This window comes from Mustela putorius, unplaced genomic scaffold, assembly GCF_011764305.1.
Source record: "Mustela putorius furo isolate JIRA1106 unplaced genomic scaffold, ASM1176430v1.1 tig00000228_pilon_pilon_pilon, whole genome shotgun sequence".
Classification (NCBI taxonomy): domain Eukaryota; kingdom Metazoa; phylum Chordata; class Mammalia; order Carnivora; family Mustelidae; genus Mustela; species Mustela putorius.
The window spans coordinates 19236207-19263381 of record NW_025421322.1 but is presented as its reverse complement, the minus strand read 5'-3'; the positions used below and the strand labels follow the sequence as shown (position 1 = coordinate 19263381).

The 27175-nt window shown below is 36.0% G+C and overlaps 1 protein-coding gene across 1 annotated transcript in view; it reads left to right on the top strand.

The window, feature by feature from the left end:
• The window catches only part of EIF3H (eukaryotic translation initiation factor 3 subunit H), a 98371-nt gene that overhangs the window by 9465 nt on the left and 61731 nt on the right, over window positions 1-27175 (top strand). Inside the window, exon 2 of the mRNA XM_004743470.3 lies at window positions 18283-18439. Coding sequence (XP_004743527.1) covers window positions 18283-18439 — 157 coding nt within the window. The remainder of the gene's footprint in view (window positions 1-18282; window positions 18440-27175) is intronic.

Sequence of the window (27175 nt, the reverse complement as noted above, 5' to 3'; positions counted from 1 at the left end):
TAATAGACTTGAAACATGTTAGGAGTAGATAGCTCATAACAGTTTTGAATAATTTTTTGGTTTGTTTTGTAAGAGAGAGGAAATTAATTTTGTCTCAGCAGAGCTTTTTTTTTTTTTAAATCACTCATTTTACTTTGGAAAAACTACTTTCCAGCTGTATGTGGGAAAATTTGCAGATGGGTTATGTGTATTGAGTTGGTAAAGTAAAAACAATGTTAAGAATAAAACATCACCATCACTTAACATTTAATTCTGATTATACATTTGTATATTTGATTACATCATTGAACCATCATTGAACTATCTCATGACGAATTTTTATGAGGAGAATTTCTTGAATTTCTTGAGACTTTGCCCTTTTCCTCCATTTCCCAACAATTATTAGTTGATTTAACTTTAAAATTTTGGACCATTGATGAGCATTAGATCCAAAAGAATAATAATAAAATATGCTCTTTCAACTGAAATATTATAGACGTGATATTGATTAAGTGTTTTGGAGCATTGCAACTAATCCCATATGTGTCAGGAGCAAAATATCTTTTTTTTTCCTTTTTTGCTATTGAAGTTACTTAAATTTCTTTCACATCAAAACTGAACAGCAGTGATTTAAATCCTATTTATTATTTGACTCAGCCAGTTATGAAATGGAACCCCTATCCCACTTGAGCCATAAAATGTGTTAAATTTAAGACTAATGCTGCTTTCTGCTTTTTGAATTTACATTTTGGCAGTAACTACCTTCTTTGTTCAGTGTTAGAAAAAAAATCATCTAGGCTTAACCAAATAAGAAAACTGCCAAGTTCACAGATCAGTCAGTGAAAGAAGCCAGAATTAAATGAAAGTCTAGTTATTGACTTTACAGAATATGCTAAGGGGAGATTCTGTGGCATTACAGTTTCTTTGAGACTAAAATTCTTCTATGGTAATAGCTGTTCTTTGACAGTGATTGATGTGAGAAATTCAGGCTGTGGACCTTACCTCCCAGAATCTACAAAAATGGAATGAAGCCAGCCTTGGAGTCATGCATCCTGCCTGACCTCTTCTCCAAATGGCCAGCAGACTTTTAAGACACTGTTGAAGTGGATCTAGTCTTTATTTTTAGCAGGATAATGATGTTTTTAAGAGAACCTGCATACATAAACACATGTATACACCACTATTCTGAATAAAGACCATTTACTCTCAACTTTGACTTTTTGATGCAGATTTTAAAAATCTTGTTCTGAAATCCTGTGGTATTGGTTGTCATAAGAAATAGCTCTAGATCCACATGACTGATAAGTCTAAACAAAACTGGAAGTTTTTGGTGTCAGGTGGTTGATTTTTCGTAAGTTATACTTATATCTTAGACTGAAAAAGATCTCTGAAGAATAAATTGAAGATTCTGGGAAGGCAAGTGTGTCAATGCCATGAAGATATGTGGCATATTCTAGCCACTCACTAAATATTTGTTGGATAGGTGGATGGATGAGCCAATGGATTAGGTGAAATATTTATTATAATAGCCCAATGTGTTACTGAGAATTTATTAGGCACTGTGTTCTAGATACTTTGGGTGGATTAACTTTTAATCCTTGTGATAGTGTTGTGAGATAGGCACTTACTGAATTAATCTCTAAGGAGATAGGTGAGGCTAGGATTGTTAAGACACCTTATGTAAGACCACAGAACTGGCAAATTTTATTTTGGATTCCAGTGCTCCAGCCTCTAAAACTATGCCATACGATTTTCCTGTTTGTACAGACCAGAGGTTCACATTTGTGTGTACAGTCAGAATTAATTTTTAAGGTTTTATACTAAAGCTTTCTTTCTCACTTGAACATTATTTTTTTCACAAAGAAATAAAGGTTAGTTCTAGAGTTATTATGTACAACAAATGGAAGACAGCAAATCAACATTTGAATGTTGGTACTTCAGCTGGGCTCACTCACTGGATAAATAATTCCCTTTCTTACTTCTGTCTTACAGAGCTTGGGATTTAAAGTGGGGTCCTGTTGGGGCGCCTGGGCAGCTCAGTGGGTTAAAGCCTCTGCCTTCCGCTCAGGTCATGATCCCAGGGTCCTGGGATGGAGCCCTGCATTTGGCTCTCTGCTCTCTGGGGAGCCTGCTTCCTCTTGAGTTCTCTGCCTGCCTCTCTGCCTACTTGTGATCTCCGTCTGTCAAATAAATAAATAAAATCTTTAAAAAAACAAAGTGGGGTCCTGTTGCTGAAATAAGTTTTTTACCTCTCTTAAAAATAGAATGTTCAGATTGGAATCAGAGCTAAGAGAATAGCGGTTTGACCCCCTCTGTGGTGTATGCCTGTCCTCTCCTGTAGAAGCAGCATAGGGTGGTAGAGGAACTGTAGCCACACAGTTTGGAGTTCACATCTATTGAAATATTGTCATATTTTGAAAGAATTCATATCAGTAATGTATATGAATGTTCAACTTTTGGACTTAGGAAAGAATGGTCTACCTGCTTAATGTTACAGCTTCTGTAAACCAGTGCTACCTAAGTATGGATAAGGTTTGTGAACTGTTCATTGTCTGTATGAGATAAGCACAGGATTGTGACTGAGTGTTTAGATACTTTTATAGCAGTATGATATTGCTGTGATAGCCAAGAGCGTGATCCCAAAGCTTGTATTTTCTCTTTTTTAAAAAAGTCACTTTTCTTGTAAGTTATTTTTTTACTGTAATACTGGTCTGTGAGGGACTGGAAGAAAATGAGTTCTTCACCGCGGATAGTCCGAGAAGCCCTGTTACAAACTATTTGCATACCTGTTTTAGCTAATGGCGTCTTCCTGTAACCAGAGTCTAATAATATTTAATAGAACCGTATATAAAATACTACTGTGATTATTAAGTACCACTAGATTTACCTTTCTATTATTGGCTTTAGTAGTAAAACATTTAAATACTTTCAATATTTCTTTTTATCTATGAGCTGTTTAAAAAAGATGAATAAGTGGATTTAGTGTTTTCTTCCTCTTGGTGCACAGCACTGGTTGCAACCTCTGAACATTCCCTACAAATTTGGCTTTATATAAGAAGGTTAAAAATGGTGGTGTATTTCCAACAGTTTAAAACTACATATGTCCCTAATTTTAACTGGGATTTCTTTCAACAGATCCTTTTTATGTCTACTACAGGGACAGTAGGAAACCTGCTGCTTTTCTTGGTGAAGATTTATTGCTGTTAGTTTGCTCAAAGTTTGAATTGATGTTTTTGCTCATTTATAATTGGCTTATGTTAGGCTTCTCTTAAACAGATCTCTCTGCTTGTTGAAAACCAGTCTGTATATCCAGAAGTTACCTCTTTGACCTTGGCGGTGTGTACATATGAATATTGTCTAGTCATTTGTGTATATGAATGCAGTGATATCTGTGAATAGAGGTGAAGAGTAACCATATCAACAAGAGGTTAGAATTTAAAGTCAGCAGGTGCTCAGGCTTATAGTTGTATTGTTTCATTTTCTCCTCCTTTCAAAGCTACTTATTCACCCCCCCCCCCTTTTAACATACCTAAAAGAACATGCTAAAGTCAAGATACGTCCTCATCATTTTGTCAACTCACTGATGTTGTCAAAAAGAAATTAGTGGGTTTTTTTTGTTTTTTTTTTGGCGAAACTTGATGTGGTAAGTTGTTGTAATTGCTGGGTTTTAAAATCTTTTGACTTTTTCTTAACTTTTGATATTTTTTGAATTGAAAACAAGTACATGCTTATTATAACTAAATAATAACAAAGATTTGTAATAGATATGTCCTTCCATACCATTCTTGTTCGTGCAGACATAAAAGCATAACTGCATGTATGTAATAAATTTTTATTACTATTAAGTTTTAAAACTGTAACCCTTTGTGTGTTGCGGCTCTTTGGGACTCTGACAAATGCCACAGACCTTTCTTCCAGGAAAATGCCTTTAATTATATAGAAATTATCAGTAAAATACCTAGTTAGTCCCGTGAAATTCCAGAATATTTTAAAATAATGGCAAAATTCTAAATCTTATACTCTTTTGGCTCCTAAAACAGTACAGTTTAATTTATTCTTGATTGCCTAGTCTTATTAAAAATGTGAGTTATTATAAATTTGAGTTTATATATAGTTATATAAAACATATGTTATACATAATACAGGGATATAGCAGTGGGTTTTTACCTAGTTCCTTATAAGCATTTTAGGAGATCTTTGAACTCTGAATTGAGAAAAATTGGTTGTGGGTTTATATATATGAATTGTTTCTGCTGCTTTTCAGAAATGAGTATAGGTTTTTAAAATTAAGGTATTATTTATACAGAAGAAAATCCACCTATTTTAAATGCATCTTATGATGATCTTTTGTAGTTGTAAACAACTGTACAGTTGCCGCCACATCAAAGTGTAAAATAGTTGCTTCACCTTGTAGAGTGTGCTGATCCGCAGTCAGAATGACTGATGACCCGCAGTCAGAATCGTCCTCCTTACCTTGACCCCAGGCAGCGACTTAGGAGTTTTGTTTTTCCTTTTCTAAAATTCCATGTAAGTGAAACCAGATAGCATATAGCATTTTGTTTGATTTCTTTTTGTTAGTATTAATGTTTTTGAAATTCCTCTCTGTTGTACTGGTATTTCGTTCCTTTTTATTGCTGAGTAATAAATAGTAGATAGAATGGACATACTACAATTTGTTTATCTATGTTTGGTGGCCTTTGGGTTGCTTTCAGTTTTTAGCTGCTCTGAATAATGCTGTTCTGAGCGATGGTGGACATACATTTGTGTGGGAGTATTTTCATTTCTCCTGCTGAATTCCTAGGAGTAGGAACTTGGGTCATGTAGTAAGTTTGTATTTAACCAAAAGATGCTGCAATTACTGTTTTCTACCTTTCCACCAACACTTTTCATGAGATTCTAAGTTTTTGGAAAGGTGTCAGGTTCCCCTTTCCTGACTCAGAAATTCAGGAGACCATCTTTTGATTCAGGACGGAGAATGGATTGCAATCCAGCGCTTAGCTCTTGGGTTTTATATCTAGGTCTGTTGTACTTGTGGGTAATGCCGTGTTAACTCTCAAGGTTAATACTCTGGTTGTTGGTTTCCTTGTCTTTTTTTTTTTTTTTTTATAATTTTTGTTTATTTATTTGACAGAGATCACAAGTAGCCAGAGAGACAGGCAGAGAGAGAGAGAGGAGGAAGCAGTCTCCCTGCTGAGCAGAGAGCCCGATGTGGGGCTCAATTCCAGGACCTTGGGATCATGACCTGAGCCGAAGGCAGAGGTTAACCCACTGAGCCATGCAGGCGCCCCTGGTTTACTTGTCTTGATCAGTTATTTAAACTTTTTAGAAATGCAGTGTATTCAGCATTTCCGTATGTCTGCCAGAGAAGAGGGGATTCAGGTACTTCAAGTTGGCATATTTCAAGGCTGGCCCCAAAATTCCAGATATATTTCTTAAATAGTTTACTTTTTAGCCCTGAACCTTATTAGAGTTGTTTTAATAGAGGAATTTTGTCTGGTATCTTCATAGACTTTATTTTACCAGGTAAAGATTGGTTCTGACACTGGTATTAAAAACATTTCTGATTAAAAGTCATTGTACTATTTCCTGAAAGGATTTTGTTGATACATTGTATTTTATAAATCACCAACAAAAATTATATGAAATTGCTCACCTTCAATTAATGTAATGGTATCTTAAGACATAGCTATTTCTGTGAATAGATTGGATTTATTATTTATATGCCAGCGCTTTTGGTAAAAACGTGAAAGTCCAGTGCCCCTCCCATCCTAGTGTTAATACATCTCTAGGCCTTTTAGTTCTGCTCATGTATGACTTGTGTACTTCATGAAAAGTAAATATTAGCATTTTAATTGGAAATCCATAGCTGGCAGGTATTCTCTTCGCCCAAGCTGACTGCTTGATCTTCACTCATCTGCTCAGGTGTCATCTCAGAGAGGGACCTTTCTTGGGTCGTGCCAGTTAAGGTTACCTCCCTGTTTATTTTCTTCAGAGTGTGCTTCACTATCTATAATTTTCATTCACTTTTTTAACTATCATTCTGGAATAGTGGTTCATAAAGGGGGAGAATCCCCAGCACTTTTTTAGAGGGTCTCTGAGGTCAAAACTATTTTCATAGTAAGATTTAACATTATTTGTCATTTTTTTTTAAGATTTTATTTATTTATTTGAGAGAGAGAGACAGTGAGAGAGAGCATGAGCGAGGAGAAGGTCAGAGAGAGAAGCAGACTCCCAGTGGAGCTGGGAGCCCGATGCGGGACTCGATCCCGGGACTCCAGGATCAAGACCTGAGCCGAAGGCAATCGTCCAACCAACCGAGCCACCGAGGCATCCCTATTTGTCATTTTTACTCTCATTCTTTATGAGTGTTTAATGGAGGTTTCTAGATGCTACATGCTGTGTGATATTAAAAGATTGAATGTAGAAGCAAATAGAATCCAGTTGCCTTTTATTAAACTAGATATTAATAGGAGTCACGAAAAATGTGAAAGTGTCATTCTTTTTTTTTTTTTTTCAAATATTTATTTATTAGAGAAAGAGCCCATGTGTGTGAGTGTGTTTGAACACAGAGGGAGAGGGAGAAGCAGACTCCCTGCTGAGCAGGAACCTGGGATCATGACCTGAGCCAAAGGCAGATGCTTAACTGCTGGGGCCACCCAGGCGCTCCACAATGTTATTATCCGGATTAAAATTTTTCTGAAAATGTAAATTTTTTTAAAAGTCACCCTATGCCTAATTTTATTTTATTTTTTTAAGATTTTATTTATTTGTTCGATGGAGGTCACAAGTAAGTAGAGAAGCAGGAAGAGAGAGAGAGAAGCAGGCTCCCCGCTGAGCAGAGAAACCCAATGCAGGGCTCAGCCCCAGGACTCTGAGATCATGACCTGAGCTGAAGGCAGAGGCTCAACCCTCTGAGCCACCCAGGTGCCCCAATTTTATTTTATTATTTTAAGATTTAAATTTTTTTATTTTAAGATTTTATTTATTTATTTGAGGGAGAGAGAAAACATGAGAGGGGAGAAGGTCAGAAGGAGAAACAGACACCCCATGGAGCTGGGAGCCCAGTGTGGGACTCGATCCCAGGATTCTGGGATCATGACCTGAGCTGAAGAGTGCTTAACCAGCTGAGCCACCCAGGGGCCCTGAAAATGTAAATGTTTTTTAAAAATGTGAAACAGTGTCATTTTTTATATCCTGATTTTTATTTTGAAAAATAATTTTTCATAACTAATTTATGATAGCATGTAATATATTTGTTATTGTTTTTAAGTGAATAAATATTTTGAACATTTTTCAATTTGAATTTCTAATATGTAAATATCAATATAATAATTTGGGGGCATCCTTAGTAATTTTTAAGAGTGTTAAAAGGGTCTCAGGATCAAAAACTTTTGAGACTTCGTATTTTAAAATATAAAGCTCATGAAAGTAAAGACCTTTGTGTTTTAGTTTTCATTTTCCCAGTAGGCCTGTCAGAAGTAATTGGCCTGTAGAAGTCACTCAAAACATACCTAAGTGAATGAATTAATGAGTGAATGAAGGAAGCCAAAAATAACAGACTTTTGGTGATTCTGTGCACAGCTTTCAAATCTTTCTGTAGTAACTGGTCTTGGCGGGCATCATATTTAGTAGAAAATTACTCTGATTCATCAGAATGCATAATCTTTGTTTTGGTCAGATTTAAATTGTTCCCTTGTATGGAGTTGAAAGTTTTTGATAGGTTTTTGATAGAGAGGTCTTAGAGATTCTGCTAAATGTTCCATTTTAAGGGGGATGGAACATTTTATTCATCCAGTTTATTAACTGAAATTTTAGGTTTGTTGACTTCTGGTATAATGAATTTATTTGGTATTTTAGATTGTTATTCAATAGTCCTGTAGTACTGAGAGTACTTTGTGTCTTCGAAGTTAAAATACCGTGTTGTGTTTAGCCTTTTAGTCAGGGTTAGGTTTTCATTTTGTAAAAAGTCACTTTTAAAAAATAGCATTGTGCTCATTAGAGATTATAAAATGGTCTGCATTGCTCTTTCAAATTGCACTGAATAATAAACAGTAGTAGAAAAAGTGGTTCCCCTAGGGTAATTCAGCAGACCGGACATATGTTTACTATTCTTTACTAAGATCCACCCAACTTGAGAGTGTGCAAATCTCAGAAAGCTGGGAGACTGTTTTAGAGATAGTTGATGTATTCAGAGACCAGTACTGACTGTGCAGGGCAAATCAACTATGTTAATAAACACTCAGACCCGGAGTATGACAAGGTTCGGGGGGCATTGTTTGGAAGAATTTGGTAATTTAGGATTCTACTGGCCAGTTTGTTTCCCTCCTTTAGGCATAATATGTAGGAAAATCATGATTTACCCATGAATTTACAGGATAAACAAACCTGGTCATTGGTTATAAGCAGTCTTAAATATGGGGTCAAGCTATGAAGCCTGTCTTAAAGGACATGATGCTTCTCAGATGGATTGCTGGCATCACTTTCCCTCTCACCTCTATGCTCTAGAGATTCTTCCCAGTAGGGTTTGAGTTCTCTTACTAGAGGGTGATATTTATGCTAAATAAAATGTTCACTTTTTGGGTCTGTGTTTCTCAGTGTACTCACTTTTCATCAACACAGGGAGTCTTAAAACACAGGAAAGGAAACTTAATTTTAACCAGCTATGTGCACTGTAGTCCTCTGGGGAGTAAAAACAGAAAAAGTAAGGGTGGTCCATACTTACTTATTAGAAGTTAAAATGAAGTAGGATGTTAGAATCACCTGGAGAATCGAAAACGAAAATGAAAAGAAATAAAATGCCCACCAACACCAATATAGGATTCATAGCCCAGATAAATTAACTCTGAATTTTAGAGGTTGGATTTAGGCGATTAGATTTTGTATTTTTTGTTTGTTTTTTCCTTTTGTTTTTTTTAAACACTGATGGCTCTAATATGTAGCCAGGTTGAAGACCTCTCTTTTTTTTTATTTAAAAAAGCTCTGCAGGGGGCGCCTGAGGGTTAAAGCGCTCAGAGGGTTAAAGCCTCCGCCTTCAGCTCAGGTCATGATCTCAGGGTCCAGGCTCTCTGCTCAGCAGGGAGCCTGCTTCCTCCTCTCTCTCCCTCTGCCTGCCTCTCTGCCTACTTGTGATCTCTGTCTGTCAAATAAATAAATAAAATCTTTAAAAAATATATAAAAGCTCTGTAGGCCATTTTGATAATCAGCTGAGAACAAGTAATGTAGAGCTCTTGAGCATGTGGAATCACTTGTGACACTTATAAACAAAATACAGGAGTATTTTTTTGTTTTGGAGACTATTGAGCTTCATGTATGTCTTTTTTTTTTTTTTTTAAGATTTTATTTATTTATTTGTCAGAAAGAGTATGCACAGGCAGACAGAGTGGCAGGCAGAGGCAGAGGAAGAAGCAGGCTCCCTGCTGAGCAAGTACACTCCCCCCATGTGGGACTCCATCCCAGGACACTGGGATCATGACCTGAGCAGAAGGCAGCCGCTTAACCAACTGAGCCACCTAGGTGTCCCCATATATATATGTCTTTTTAAAAGGAAGAGGAAGCATGATGTAAATAAACAGGATTGATTAAAAATATATCAGCACTGTTTTAGGGGACAGAGGCATATGGTTGGAGGGAGAGAAAATGAAAGGGGATGAGCTTGACTGAAACAGGACTTTTGTGGTGGAACATTCCCATCTTGTGGCCTGTGCGAATAGTGCTTGTCAAGACTAGAATCTGTACTGCATTGTAGCAACTAGGGGCAGTTTCCTGTTGATGCTACTTGATTCTGGTGATTCAGGGCACAAAAATTTTGACCTCTAGCACCATCCCTTTAGTGTCTTTTGCTTCCTGACCCTGTAACCTTACACTGAACTTTTCTACTTTATGCATGAAACCTTGCTTCTGTAGCCTAGCTACAGCTGCTTCTTCCAGAGCCGTTGCCCTTGCATTCTTTCTGTTTCAGCCATGTTATTACAAAGTTACTCAGTTATTTTGAAGTAATTACAAGTACCTTGAAGTCCAAAGCCATATCTCACCTCCCTCATTTAATAATTTTGTGTCAGATTGTTTCCTCATCTGGCAAATAAATGAGGAAATACTATTTCTCATTTAATGTATTTGTGGGATTGAACGAGTCTTGCATGTAAGGCACTGTGGAGTGCTTGATGTAAGTGATCCATAAATGTTTAATGTTTACTCCTTCGACAAATAGATTCTGAGTGTCTTTTAAGTGCCAGAACCTGTGTTGGGTATTGGAGATATGAATAACACATCTCTTCCTTTCTAGGAGAATGTTTAAGAGAGGAGACCGTGAGCAGAACACGGATTTTTGTCTTGTAAATATAAAACATCCGTGGAATGTTTTTATTTATAAATTCTTAGTTATTTCTGTAAGATAGCAAAAACTTGCATGTGAATTTGTTACTTCTGATCGGGAATTTTCTTTTGACATCTTTAAAGTTTGAATTGCAAGCCCATTACTTTACTTTTTGAGCAAAAGAATTGAGATTTTAGTATGTATGTAGGAAATAAGGTCGTAAAATATCAAACTGAAGAATGAGTTAGCTTGGTTTTGATAATTTTTTTTCATATTTTTGGATGCTTTATCAGACTATATTATAATGGCAAGATTGTAAATGTTGGAAAATTATTTTAGTGATCACTAAAGTCTTTTTATTTGGGGCAGCCTTAAATGCTAGAGAGAATTTATCCACAAAATTTAAGCCTTCTTTCCTGAGACTACACCTGGAGTCCTTAGTTTGCCTTTCAAAGTAAGGCACATCCTCTAGTGCCTCACTTTTTAGAAAGTGTGCTTCCTGGTGGTCTTTACTCTAGAGAGAGCTTTGAATTCATTGAACTAGTTGTCATCACAGGGTTTTAAGCTTTCTCTCTTAGCACTATCCCTTTCTTTGTATACTTACTTATGTTGATTGTTTCTAGCAGATGGTTAAATCACCATTATTCTCCCATCTCTCAGTTGGATACTGTTCCTGTAAATTTTCTCTCTGGTCATTCCCAGAGAACTGAAAAGAACAGGTCAGTGATGCTGAAAAGAGTGAGACAATAATTTCTCTGACTTGGAGCACGGTGCTTCTGTTGATGCTGTATGAAGTTGCATTGATTCTTTGGCCAGACGGGTCAAGCTGCCGGGCTTTTTGGTTACATTGCGCTCCTACCCCCAGCTCTTTACAATTTTTTTTTTTTTTTTTTTTAGAGTTAAGACTGCATTTCATTAGAAGTTACTTACTGTAATAACTCATTTTTAAATATAATAATTTATTTAAAATTCAGTTTTCTTTGTAAAAGGAAATGAGGTTATTTTGGCCTGGCTTCTTTGTGAAACTGCTGGGTCTTAGTCATCAACACTTCTTTTTGCACACATAAGCACCTGCTGTTTAGAAATTAGTTCTAGAGTTTGTCTGAAGGTCTACATTAAGCTCCTCTGTCTTTTAGGATCTCATTTACTTTGACTTCAACATGACTCAGTGATTTCATTAAAGGGTTAAGTGTCTCGGAACCTAGGCAACTTAGACAAGCTGGTAGGTGTGTTTGTAACGACTTTTAATTAGTTCTTTTTATCCCTTCTAAGTCACTCATGTTTCTTTTTTAAATATGCAGTAATTGCACTTTGCAGAGAGATAAGCTGAATAGAAGTTAAATAGTTCTGCTTTTTATAATCAATAATATTTTATTGAACATTATTGAATGTCAGACCCTATGTGAAGTATTTAACATACATTGTCTCATATCTGATAGTGTTGGTATTGCTTTGGAATAACTCCATGATGCAAATTAGAAATCAAAGACTTAGGAAGAACAAATAGCTTCCCTAGGGACACAGCTAGTAAAAAAATGTTGGAGCTGGAACTCTTACCCAAAGCCGCATGACTCTTAATTTTGTGCCTTTCAAAAGTGGAAAGGTCTTTTATATAAGGATGTATAATATGGTGCACTTCATACATTTCACAGTGCTGAAGGTCTTAATTGGTTGGTTTTCTTCCACATGAAGGTCTTTTCCCTGCTAACTCCGTGCTGTCCTTCTGGATCTTACTTGTTTGAAATCTTCTTGGGGTCTGTTTATCACGAAGTCTGCAACTAACTTTTTAATTATTTATTGAATTATTAACGTGAAAATCGTTTTCCATGTTATTAAAGTTAAAATATTCACACAGCTTTAGAACTTGACTTGGTTTAAATCTTGGCTCTTCCACTTCCTGATTGTGTGACCTTTAGCTGTTTACTTTCTCTCTGCTTTTGTTTTGTTTTTAAAGATTTGTTTATAAAGATGAAAATCAAAAAAGATTTTATAAAAAGAATTGATAAGAAGTTGGTTGAAAAAGGAAAGAAATTTAAAAAAAGAGAATGTATCAGGCGGGACACTAAAACAAAGCATTGTATTTTTGCAGGTGTAACCACCACCATGTTAAGATACAGAAAAATTCCACCATCCATGAAAGTTTCCTTGTTCCTGTCTACTCTTGACCCTAGGCAACCACTAGTCTGATTTCTTTTATTTTCTAGAATTGCATATGAATGGAATCATACAGTATTTACTGACCTGAAGATACCTAGTATCATAATGTAGTTTACCACCAGAAATATCAGAAGTTCAAGCAGATATATTGGAGCAAATTACAGCAGAGAACTTCCCTAATTTGGGGAAGGACACAGGCATAAAAATCCAGGAGGCACAGAGAACCCCTCCCACCCCTGCCCAGTCAATAAAAATAGGTCAATACCCCATCATCTAGTAGTAAAACTCACAAGTCTGTCTGTCTTTCTTTCTTTCTTTATTTGACAGACAGAGATCACAAGTAGGCAGAGAGGCAGGCAGAGAGAGAGGAAGGGAAGCAGGCTCCCTGGTGAGCCGTTAGCCCGATGCAGGACCCTGGGATCATGACATGAACCAAAGGAAGAGGCTTTAACCTACTGAGCTACCCAGCACCCTGAAAACTCACAAGTCTTAATGTCTTTAAGAGACTCATTTGACCCGGAGACACCTCCAGATTCAAAGTGAGGGGGTGGAAAACGACTTACCATGCTAATGGACATCAGAAGAAAGCTGGGGTGGCAATCCTTATATGAGATAAATTAGATTTTAAGCCAAAGACTTTAATAAGAGATGAGGAAGGACACTGTATCATACTTAAAGGGTATGTCCAACAAGATCTAACAGTCTTAAATATCTGTCCCCTAACATGGGAGTAGCCAATTATATAAATCAGTTAGTAACAAAATCAAAGTAACGCAGCCACAAATATACAATAATGGTAGGGGACTTTAACACCCCTACCACTGAAATGGACAGATCATCTAAGCCAAAGATCAACAAGGAAATAAAGGCTTTAAATGACACACTGGACTAAATGGACATCGCAGATAAATTCAGAACATTCCATCCCAAAGCAACAGAATACACATTCTTCTCTAGTGCAGATGGAACATTCTCCAGAATAGATCACATCCTGGGTCACAAATCAGGTCTTAGTGGTACCAAAAGATTGGGATCATTCCCTGCATATTTTCAGACAACAATGCTTTGAAACTAGAACTCAACCCCAACAGGAAAGTTGGAAAGAGCTCCAAATACATGGAAACTAAAGAGCATCCTACTAAAGAATGCATGGGTCAACCAGGAAATTAAAGAAGAATTTAAAAATTTATGGAAACAAATGAAATACAACTGTTCAAAATATTTGCAATGCAGCAAGGGCGGTTCTAAGAGGAAAGTATATAGCAATATGAGCCTTTCTCAAGAAACAAGAAAGATCTCAAATACACAACCTAACCCTACACCTAAAGGAGCTGGAGAAAGAATAGCAAATAAAGCTTAAACCTAGCAGGAGAAGAGAAATAAAGAACAGAGCAGAAATCAGTGAAATAGAAACCAAAAGAACAGTGAACAGATCAATGAAACTAGGAGCTGGTTCTTTGAAAGAATTAAGAAGATTGATAAACTCCTGGTCAGACTTAACAAAAAGAAAAGAGAAAGGACCCAAATTAGTAAAACTATGAATGAAAGAGGAGAGATCACAACCAACACCAAAGAAATACAAACAATTATAAGAACATATCATGAGCAACTGTATGCCAGCAAATTTGACAATCTGGAAGAAATGGTTGCATTCCTGGAGACGTATAAACTACCAAAACTGAACCAGGAAGAAATAGAAAACCTGAACAGATGCATAACCAGTAAGGAGATTGAAGCAGTCATCAAAAATCTCCCAACAAACAAGAGCGCAGGCCAGACGGTTTCCCAGGGGAATTCTGCTAAACATTTAAAGAAGAATTAACACCTGTTTTCCTGAAACTGTTTCCAAAAAATAGAAATGGAGGGAAAACTTCCAAAATCATTTTATGAGGCCAGCATTACCTTGATTCCAAAACCAGACAGAGACTGAGGAAGATTACTGAGCAATATCCCTGATGAACATGGATGCAAAAATTGTCACCAAAACACTAGCCAAAAGGATCCAACAGTACAAAAAAAGGGTTATTCACCACGACCAAGTGGGATTTATTCCTGGGCTGCAAGGTTGGTTCAACATCGGCAAATCAATGTCATACATTAGTTAAAAAAAAAAAAAAGCTGAGAGAGCATTGGATAAAGTACAGCATCCTTTCTTGATCGAAACTCTTCACAGTGTAGGGATAGAAGGTACATACCTCAGTATCATCAAAACCATCTATGAAAAACCCACAGCAAATATCATTTTCAGTGGGGAAAAACTGAGAGCTTAAGTTCAGGAACTTGGCAGGGATGTCCACTATTGCCACTGTTATACAACATAGTACTGGAAGTCCTAGCCTCAGCAGTCAGACAACAAAAAGCAATAAAAGTCACCCTAATTGGCAAAGAAGTCAAACTCTTACTCTTTGCAGATGATGTGATACTTTATGTGGAGAACCCAAATGACTCCACTCGAAAATTGGTAGAACTCAATACAGGAATTCAGTAAAGTGTCAGGATATAAAATTAACGCACAGAAATGAGTTGCATATCTATACATCAACAAGAAGACAGAAGAAAGAGAAATTAAGGAGTTGATTCCATTTACAGTTGCACTCAAAACCAAAGATACCTAGGAATAAACCAAACCAAAGAGGCAAAGAATCTATACTCAGAAAACTACAGAATACTCATGAAAAGAAATTGAGGAAGACCCGTGAAGACACATGGAGAAATGTTCCATGCTCCTGGATTGTAAGAACAAATATTGTGAAAATGTCTATGCTGCCTAGGGTAATCTACACATTTAATGCAATCCCTATCAAAATCCCATCAACTTTTTGCAAAGAAATGGAACAAATAATTATAAAATTTATATGGAACCAGAAAAGACCCCAAATACCCAGAGGAATGCTGAAAAAGAAAACCAGAGTTGGCGGGATCACAATCCAGACATCAAGCTCTGTTGCAAAGCTGTAATCATCAAGACAGTAATGGTACTGGCACAAAGACAGATGCAAAGATCAATGGAACAGAATAGAGAGCCCAGAAATGGACCCTCAGCTCTATGGTCAACTAATCTTTGACAAAGCAGGAAAGAATGTCCCGATGGAAAAAAGATAGTCTCTTCAACAAATTATGTTGTGAAAATTGGACAGCCACATGCAGAAGAATGAAACTGGACCATTTTCTTACACCACACACACAAAATAGACTCAGAATGGATGAAAGACCTTCAGTGTTTGACCGGAGTCCATCAAATTTGAGGAGAACACAGGCAGCAACCTCTTCAACCCCAGTTGCTGCAGCTTCATCCTAGAAACATCACCAAGGCAAGGGAAGTAAGGGCATAAATGAACTATTGGGATTTCATGAAGATCAAAAGCTTTTGCACAGCATAGGAAACAAGAAAACCAAAATAAAACAGAATGGAAGAAGGTATTTGCAAATGACATATCAGATACTAGATCAGACTAGTATCCAAAATCTGTAAAGAACTTATCAAACTCAACATCCAAAGAACACATAATCTGATCAAGAAATGGGCAGAAAATATGAACAGACCTTTCTGCAAAGAAGACATTGAAAAGGCCAACACATGCATGAAAAAGTGCTCAACATCACCCAGCATCAGGGAAATACAAATCAAAACTACAGTGAGATTCCACCTCACACCAGTCACAATGGCTGAATTTGCCAATCAGGAAGCGCCAGGTGTTGACGAGGATGCAGAGAAAGGGGAACCCTCCTACACTGCTGGTGGGAATGCAAGCTGGTACAGCCACTCTGGAAAACAGTATGGAGGTTCCTCAGAAAATTGAAAATAGAGCTATCCTACAACCCAGCCATTGCACTGCTGGGCATTTGCCGTAAAGGTGCAAATGTAGTGATCTGAACCAGGGCACATGCACCCCAGTGTTTATAGCAGCAATGTCCACAATAGCCAGACTATGGAAAGAGCCCGGATGTCCATCATTAGATGAATGGATCAGATGAATGGATCAAGATGTCTCTCTCTCTCTCTCCCGGATGTCCATCATTAGATGAATGGATCAGATGAATGGATAAAGATGTGTCTCTCTCTCTTTCTCTCTCTCTCTCTCTCTCTCTCACACACACACACACACACACACACACACAGAGGAATATTATGCAGCCATAAAACCCCCGAAATCTTGCCATTTGCAACGATGTGGATGGAACTAGAGGGTATTATGTTAAGCAAAGTCAGTCAGTCAGAGGAAGACAATTATCTTATGGTCTCTCTGTGAGGAATTTGGGAAACAAGACAGAGCATCATAGGGGAAGGGAGGGAAAAATGAAACAAGATAATACCAGAGAGGGAGATAAACCATAACAGACTCAATCTTAGGAAACAAACTGAGGGTTGCTGGGGGGGGAGGAGGCTGGGTGAAGTGTGGTGGCTGGGTGATGGATTTGGGGAGGGTATGTGCCATGGTGAGTGCTGTGAATTGTGTTAAGACTGGTGAATCATAGACTTGTACCCCTGAATCAAATAATACATTGTATGTTAATAAAAAAATAAATAGAAAGTGAAGTTAAAAAAATATTTATTTTAGAAAAGTGAGAGAGGGGAGGGGGAAAGGGGAGGAGAGATACAGTCTTAAAGCTGACTCCTCGCTGAACATGGAGCCACATATGGGGCTTGATCCCATGAGCCGGAGATCTCAACCTGAGCTAAAACCAAGAGCAGATGCTCAGCTGACTGTGCCACTCAGGTGTCCCACTGCTTTCGTTGTCTTACTTGTAGAATGATTATATTCCTTTCTTTTAACATAGTTCTGAGAATTACATGATTGGGTGATACACATGAAATAATTAGAATGTTGCCTAGCACATAATGTTCACTGATTGTAACCTTTTAGTTAACTGGTTATTGGTGATTAATTTTTGTCAAAATGTGTTTTAAGTAAAACACTAATCAAGAAATACTAATTAGCATTTTTTTGTTAGACTTATTTTTCCTTCTGAGGACTTATGTATTTTAGATCGTGTTGCCCTTTAGTCTTCAGGCCATGTGTTTATACTAAATACTGTTACTACTACTGTTCCTAAATACTGTGTGCCAAGTGCCATTCAAAGCACTTAATATATTAAAAACCTTATTTTCTAGGAGTTATAACTAATGATTATTGGTATTGTGAACTTTTAAAGTATTCCAGCCTTAGAGTGTTACCACTTTATCTTTATGGAAATGTTAAAGGACAGAGTAATGTAAGAGCCAGTTTTCCATTAGAGGTTATGTGGTGTATCTTGGTTGAGGAAAATCAGGTGGTGCTAGAGTCTTTGTTTTGTTTTCTTTGTTACCAAACGTTCCCATTGTTGCTTATTTGGAATAATGAGATACTCTGTTCAGGATCCATGTTGAGGTATTGAGAAGTTGTCAAGGGAACAGTCTGCTTTCAGGTTTTCAGGTAATTGAGTTTTTTATCTCTGTGTGTTATTGATGGTTTTATTATCTCTGTCAGGAAATTATCATGCTGTTAACAGACACTAATAGGAGCACTTCCTCTGTAATAACTTTGGATTGAGGTAATACTGTTTGAAGGAGCTCCTGGATGCCAGACCTTTTGGAAGCCTTGACCTGAAGGTCATGAGTGGTGTATGTGGACATTTTTGACATATCTTCAAACTCCAGAAGTTACAGATATACATTTAGATTATGTGAGTTTTATTGTTTGTATCAGAGTAAAGGAATTGATTCATAAGAAACTTAGTTCTGTTATATAATTTTATGATTTTTGCAGACCCATAGTATGGTTCATTTTTTCCTTTGAAATGAAATGCAAACTGTAAGGATGGTTGTTAAGCTCACTTCTGTTATTTTCTTTTAGGTAGTATTAAAAATAATAAAACATTATCAGGAAGAAGGACAAGGAACTGAAGTGGTTCAAGGAGTGCTTTTGGGCTTGGTTGTAGAAGATCGTCTTGAAATTACCAACTGCTTTCCTTTCCCACAACACACAGAAGATGATGCTGACTTTGATGAAGGTAAGGGTATTCCTTTCATGTGTCTTTGCAATGCATACAAAAGGTTTTTATTTTAAATTTATTTCTTTGAGATATTTTATTTATTTTTATTTTGGAGTGGGAGAGAATGCATGCGAGTGAGCAGAGGCACAGTGGGGAGGAGTAAGAGAGTCTGAAGCAGACTTTGTGCCAGATGCAGAGCCCAGTGTTGGGTTTGATCCCATGACCCTGAGAATGCTGAAATCAAGAGTTGGATGGTTAATGGACTGAAATACCTGGACGCCACCCCCATAAATGGTTTTTAATATAGTTCTCACCATAACCTTCGATTATTTCTTACTGGGAGTCACGCCAGCCTAGTTCACTTGATTACTGAGTTTCTTGAAAAACTTATGCAAATTCTTTGAAATGAAGATTTATATTAAAAAAACTTCATTAGTTTGGCCTTATGTGGAATTTGAGATTCTGATTTTAATAATTTAGATAGGAGCTGTGCTTTTCTTAACTTTACCACGATGAAACCAGCTTTCAAATAACTTAAACTGTAAAGGGTAGGGATCAGCATTATGTGTCCAGCATTCATTTTCTTCTGTAGTATTTTGACTTGACTTTTAAGATGAGTTTAACAATCGATTTCAGAAACAAGACACTGAGAATTTCAGGAAGTCTTTGTGTGTGTGTGTGTGTGCATGTGTATGGCGCACTGCAGGTATAATTGCTTTGCCAACAAAGGCCGTTACTAGTTAAAGTTCACACCAAAGGCTAAGGTCAATAACTTGAGAGATTTTTTTAAAAATCTAGTTAAAAATAATTTCCCACTTGTCTGAACACTGAAGGGTCATTTTCTGTATAATGTTTTTTTATTATAGTAAGAACAAGTAGTATAATTTATCATCCTAAACCATTTTTGAGTGTAAGGTATAGAGTGTTAACTGTACGCAGGTTGTTTTGGAACAGATCTCTAAAAGTTTTTCATCTTGAAAAAACTGAAACTCTACATCCTTTGACCAATTCCTCCTCTTTTCTCCCTTGCCAGCCTTTGGCTACCACCATTCTGTTTATTTGCTTCCTTCCTTCCTTCCTTTTTGTTTTTTGAAAAGATTTTATATTTAAGTAATCTCTATACCCAAAGTATAGAATTCAGAACCCGTGACCCTGAGATCAAGAATCACACACTCCACTGACTAAGCCAGCCAGGTGTCCCATCTGCTTTCTGTTTCTAAAAGTTTGACTCTTTTAAATACTTCATAAAAGTGAAATCATGCAATATTTGTCTTTTTAGAGACTGGCTTATTTCACTTAGTTTAGCTTAATGTTCTCAAGGTTCATCCATGTTATAGCATTTGACAGGATATCCTTTCTTTAAGGCTGAATAATATTCAGTGGTATATATATACCACTTTATCCATTTGTCTGTTGATAAATATTTAGTTTATTTCCATCTCTTGGCTCTTTTGAGTAATGTTGCAGATACCTCTCCCAGGTCCTGTTTTCAGTTCTCTTGGAGATATATATATATATATATATATATATATATATATATATATATATTTATACATACACACACACACACACACACAGAGAAATGGGATTTCCTGGATCATATAGTAATTATATATATATATATAATTATATATATATATATATATAATTATATATTATATATAGTAATTATATATAATTAATTTATATAATTTTGTGAAGAACTTCATACTTAATTTTTAATTAAGTATTTAATTTTGTGAAGAACTTCATACTGTTTTTCAGAGAGGTTACACCAATTTACATTCCCTACCAGCAGTGTGCAGGAGTTCTGATTTCTTCATATCCTCTCCAAAATTTTTTATTTTCTGGTTATTTATTTTTTTGATAGTGATCCTTCTAACAGGTGTGAGGTAGCATCTCACTGTTGATTTTGATTTCCATTTGCCTGATAGATAATGATGTTGAGCATCTTTTCAAGTTATCTGTCTGTATTTGAAGAAATGTCTGTTAAGGTCCTTTGCCGGTTTTTAGGATTGTTGATGAGTTGAAGAAGGTCTTTGTATCTTCTGGATATTAACACCTTATCATATGTGTGGTTTGCAGATATTTTCTCCCATTCTGTAGGTTACTTTTTTACTCTGCTGAGTGTTTCCTTTGCTGAATCTTTTTAGTTTGATGTAATCAATATTGTCAGTTTTTGCTTTTGTAGTTAGTGCTTTTGGTGTAATGTGCAAGGAATTATTGCCATGACCAATGATAGGAAACATCTTCCATTTTCCTCTGGTACCATACTGCTTTGATTACTGTTGCTTTGTAGTATATTTTGAAATCAAGAAGTGTGAGGCACACGGCTTTGTTTTTCTTTCTCAAGATTTTGGCTCTCTAGGGTTCTTTGAAATTCCATATGAATTTTAGGATTTTTTTTCCCCTATTTCCATAAAAATGCCATTGGGATTTTGATAGGCACTACATTGAATTTGTAGGTCACTTTGGGTAATACGGACATTTTAACAATATTAAATCTTCCGTCTATAAACACAGGTGTTTTTACTTTCTTCTAGCTGTTTGCTAGTTTTCAGCATACAAGTTATATTCCCAGGTGTTTTATTCATTTTGGTGCTATTGAATATTTCTTTTTGTGATTTGTTTTCTATGCAGTTTTTAATTGATGACTTTTCACTTGGATAAAATGTTACTTATGTAATTTGATTTCACATACTCATAGTACCTTGAAGATATAATAGATACAAAACATGTTCTTGCTAAGGTTAGTACCTTGATATTGCAGTTTGGTCTACAAAAATAATTTTTTCCTTAAAGTAATATCTTTAGAAACTAACCAAAACTATTTTATTCTAGGCACTTGAGTATTTATATTTTTCTTTTTTTTTTTTTAAGATTTTTTAAAGATTTTATTTATTCATTTGACAGACAGAGATCACAAGTAGACAGAGAGGCAGGCAGAGAGGGAGAGAGGAGGAAGCAGGCTCACTGCTGATGCAGGGTTTGATCCCAGGGCCCTGAGATCACGACCTGAGCTGAAGGCAGAGGCTTTAACCCACTGAGTCACCCAGGCTCACTTTCAGTATTTATATTTTTAAAAACTTTTGTGCAATATGTACCTCTTTGTTTTTAAGCCGGCCAAGCTCTCCACTGTAATATTTCATCTGAACTACTGTAATGCTATCAGATTACGATTGGGATTTCTCTACACTCCGTTCTGGCAGTGTTAGGATATCTAAGTTCCTTTCTTTACTAGCATATATGGAAAGGCTTAATTATGTTGCAATAATAACTCTTAGAGCTAGAAGACTGAAGAAGACAAGGGATTGCTAACATAGCTTTTTTGGTTTGGGAGTGATGAGTCTGAGGGGTTCACTTGAAGTGGCTTACTCAGTGTGTTAGTGGCATAGTTGGGAGTGGAATCCTTTCTGGAACAGTTTATATTGTCACATAGTTACCTCAAAAAATTACTTTTGTCTTATAAAAATCTCAATTTAGAATTTGTGTAAGCAGAATGTATTATTAATTTTAGATGTTGATCACTGGATGCTGACTTCTCTTACAGGCTTTCAGGTAATTGACTAGTATGCTATTTTATGAACACGTACTTTAAGAAGCTCATTAAAAAGTTTTAACAATATGGGCATAAGAAATTTCAATTTAGTGTTAAATAATAAAATTGCTGGACATTGCGTGCTGTGTACTATGTGTACATTGCCTATAATTAGTTGTTATTCTGCACATTTGAAGGTTATCAGTCCCATTTTCCATATTAGCAGACTGATCCTCAATAAGACAAATAACTTGTCAAAAATCATTTAACTGGGAATTTATAGAACAGGGCTTGAAATCTTTCTCTGCCTGATTCCGTCTCATGACTTTCCTGTTACTGCTTTTGGACACTTAGTGAAGTGACCAGTGTTTAAAGGATATAGAATGGGGAGCATCATATTTTGTAAGTGAAATCTGCTCTTTGGGTAAAACAACTGAATTTGTTTTTCTTGATTTATCTTTAGAAGCGAGTAGGATTTGCCATTTTTCTTACGCATGTGAAAAATCTGTGATATTATTCTTTATTTCTTCCTACCCTTATTTAGTCAGTCTGTAATTTTAGGTTCTCTCACATTATTTATTTATTTACCTGAATAGCCTTTACTATGTAGTCACCATTAGATTTTTATCAAACCTAGGTAAAAGCTAAATTTTCTCATTATATGGATATATCTTGGAATAGAAGAGCCCTGCATGTTGATTATTTTAAATCATTCTAAACACCCATTGTTTTACATACTCCTTTTCTGTTATTTATGCCTACTAAAACTAGTATTTGTTTAGGGAGAGAACCTTTTTCACCTTTCACCTTATGGAAGTAAAGTTCTCACTAAATATTTTGTAATTTTAATGATTACATATTTTGAGTTGCTTAGGTGTTTATTTCTTTGTTTTTGTTTTGGTGCCTCATGTAAAGTGGAGATTTTTAAATCTGTGGCCCCTGAGTGAAATGTTTTAAATTAAGGGCTGACAAGCCACAATCTGTGGGGCTGCTTCTGCATGTAAAGTTTTATTGGAACGCTGCCATGCCCATTCATTTATGTATTTTCTGTGGCTGTGTTCCTGCTACAGTGGCATAGCTGGCTAGTTGTGTCAGAGACCATATGGGCAACAAACCTGAATTATTTTTTTAACTGTCCAGCCCATTAAGAAAGTTTGACCAGTTTGTGTGTGTGTGTGTGTGTGTGTGTGTGTATAATGTTATTTTTCCTCTCCCTTCAGGTTAAAGAGGAAGGTAATAGGTTGTCTCTTTCTATCATAAATAGATGACTTTTTGTTTGTTGGTTATCCCTTCTAACTTGTCTAACTGTGAGTCCAGAAAGTATTATGGTCATTGTAATAAAAACACTGTATTAATGGGTATATGTTTTACTGGTGCATCTGGAAAGTATCAGAAGATGTAGCTTTTTCCTTTTTTTTAATCAATTTTTCTTTTATCCCCCCAACCCCCCATTGAGTTGTTAATGAACTTTTCCTTTACCTTACCCCAACCCCCACTGAGTTGTTGATGTTTGGGGAACTCTCTATAGATATTAGGGAAGAAAAACATTTAATTCAGTTGCAGACTTGTGAGTCAGGTACAGGTTTGTGTGACAGTAGAGTGTTTTTTTTTTTTTTTTTTTTTTTTTTAAGATTTTATTTATTTATTTGACAGAAATCACAAGTAATCAGAGAGGCAGGCAGAGGGAGAGAGAGGGAAGCAGGCTCCCTGCAGAGCAGAGAGCCCGATGCGGGACTCTATCCCAGGACCCTGAGATCGTGACCTGAGCCGAAGGCAGCGGCTTAACCCACTGAGCCACCCAGGCGCCCGACAGTAGAGTGTTTTTATGAAACCTTTGTCACAAAGCGAAGAAGCAGTTACCGTTAATTTATATGGAAAAACATTTGAGCATTCCCAGACCCAAAAAATAACTTCTGTTAGGCTTTTCTTGTACCTTAGTACACATCTTGCTAATGGATGCACAAGATAATTCAAGATAAAAAGCACAGATGCTCACAGGCACAGTTCAGAACTAGGGTGGCTTGCTGTTGGGGAAGATTGTCAGGGCCACTCTCGCTGCTTGGCATGTGTGCTGCCTCTAGTAGCTCACCATAAAACAAATGCCAAATGTTATTTTCGCTTTTTGTCTTTTTTTTTTTTAAGTGAAAATTCTCTTTGGATTTCTTTCAGTAGGTCTTTCAGAAAAATGAAGTGGTATACCGCAAACTTCCAAAAGCAGGGTATGCCTGTATTATGGAAAGGTAATGAATGGTATGAGGCCAAAAAACTTGGGTGGGAATCCCAGCTCTATACTTAGACCTGTGTGACATTGAATGACTTCAGTTCTGAACTAGTTTTTTCCTGACTCTGTACTACCTTTCATTTAGCACATGTTAATTGCTCACTTACTCGGTACTAGAAACATAGCTGAAGGATAATTTCTTTATGAGATCAGTGCCGCCTTGGATTATGTTACAATAGGGTGATTGAAAACCAAGGAAACTGTTGTGGCTTGAATTTTTTTATGTTTCTCTCCATGAATTCACTTTTTGTTTTTTCCCATGTGATAACTCTCCTTTAAGTAGCTTAAATCGTGATATACTTATATTACAGGATTTACTTTGTAGTTAAAAGCAAGATAACTTGCTCATATTAGAGAATATATGCTTTTTTAAAAACTGAGTAGAAAGACTCATATTAAAATTCCCATTAGGGGGCACTATTATCAAGCTTAGGAGAACTGGAGACTAATTTGTTTTCTCAGACATGCAACCCGAGGCTTGCTAAAAGGGAAAAATATTTTCATCTGATAAGATTCAGATACTGTTTTATACAACTGAATTCCTTAAATATGTTATAAAGTGCACTGAATTAAACACAGATCCAATAACTCACTGTCTTATTTTTCAGCAGACTAAATCAATTTAATATTGCAGGTGATATAAGAAGCTTACTTTATTTAGCATTGGAGCCAAATCCATAATTTTCATATTTGGAATGGACAGATTTTTTATTCTGCTCTCTTTAAGTCAGTCCAAAGGATGATCCTGAGACTTCAAATAAGTTTTCTTCAAAAACGAAGCATGAAGACTATATTGTACTGCTAAAATGCAGTTAGGGGAATGAAATGATGCCTCACTTACTCAGACAGTATGAACGTGTGTGGCATGTAGAATTTCTGGAGTTATTCTACACATTGACGTGATATAGACAAACAGATAGCTTTTGGCTTTTTTGTTCATTTTCAGGTACTTGAAAGTTATTTTATATTTAAGTTTGGCATTAGGATAAGAGATACTACTTTAGACTGTTAAATATAATTATTTTGTTATCATTAAACTTCCAAAAGAAAAGCAGTCATGTAGAGTATTAAACATACTTTTCAAAGGTTAAATACGAATTGGCAAAACCAGAATTTACCTTAAGATGTACTGGGAGTAATTTTTCACTGCATAGGTGTTATATTTTTCTATCACTGGCTTCAGAGAGAGTAGGTTTTATCTAACTACCTTATTTGGAACACTCTCCATGTAAGTAAGCCATAGTTTGCATTGGGGAAAATCTCTGCTTAATCACTTGCTTCCTGAACTCTCACTTTCCTTCTCTTTCTTCTTGGTTTGCCTGTAGTCCACACCCAGGGCAGAACTGCTTGAAATCTCCCCAATAATTACAGTTTCGGCTTTGTATTGCTTATGGGTTCCAGGAAGAGTTGAATCAGGATAGAGAAAGCTTTCGTATTTTTTTTTAAACGCAGATAGGGACATTTTGTGACAGGATATGATGTTTACTTATTATTTTGTATTATTTTCTATCTGTGAATAATCAGTGATCATTGTGATCTGTTCGACAGATTCACTTCTTAAAAAAATCCTGTTATGCACTTTTCTCAAAGAGCTTTTCTTGGTGCAAATGTTAGAAATATATACAGACCGTTTGGAGTGTGTTTTGAACCTTATTGGAGAAGTAGGAGGGTGTTTACTTTGTGACCTCAGATCATTAAGAGGTATGATAAAATGTTTCAGATATCTCAGAAAAAAATTAGTTCTTAGTAATTCATTTCGACATTTATTCAGCAAATTACATGAATGGGTGGTGGAAAAGATCCAAAGATAGGAAATCCTGGTTACTGCTTTGAACGATTTTAAGTGGGAGAGATGTGTAAAGAATTGTGAAACCGACTTGATAGAAGTCTAGAGTGAGGGAGGACAAAAAGTGAGGGGAACACTCCGGTACCAGCTTCTAATTCCTTTTGGCTATGACTTCGTAAGAGAGGTGAAGTTTGACTTTGTAAGTGGGTGTTGTTTGTATTTTAAGTGATTTTTAAGGAAATTGTATCTTGTGAGTTTGTTGGAATTATTCACATTTCTGGGCCCTCATGAATAACAAGCATCTCTAGAGACAAAGAACAAATTATTTAATATATATTCAACTTGGCACCTTTATTGTTCAGTGATAATTATGTTCCTTGACAATATTTTTCAAATTTTGTTGTTGATTTCATATCCAGGTAGGGAAGCTGTTTTTGCTTTCTAGGCTGTTTTGATACATAAAGGATTCCTGACAATAATTTAGTGCCATGTTTATAGAAACCTAGGACGCATGCTGCACTTAGCTCTATTTAAAATATTTAATAAATATTTAAATACAATATTTAATGAATTGTAAATATTTAATAAAACATTTCATATATATTTCATTTTAAATGAAACAGTGTGTAGGTAGGTAACTAGAGAGAATCTGTACACTGAGTTATATAATTCTCCTGGGTACTGATCTCTTTTTTGATATTCATAGTAGTATTTTGAAAATGTTAAACCATTCGTATTTAATGGCTTATCACTGAATATTCAGGGCAATGAACTTTAGATTATTGCTTACTTAAATTATTTTGATTGCTCAGAAAGCCTGTGGTTTGCGATTTGAAACTAACTCAAGAGTCTTACTTTATATGTTTAATCTTTGGTTTATTAAGGTGATTAGAATATGAGACACAATCCAAATGTGAAGCATCAATCCCAATGTTTTTATGTCTTTTTTGTTCCTTTACTTTGGGTGTCTTAAGATATTAAATACAAAAGTAGGAATAAAGTCTAGCTTTTAAAAGTTTGAAGAAATATGTTGCGTTTATTTAATGTTTTAAAATACAGGTTTTTTTCCCTTTTAAATGAGTTGAGGAATTCCTGTGCATGGAAGGATATATACTATTGAAAATGTGGTCAAGGTAAAAGATTTTTATG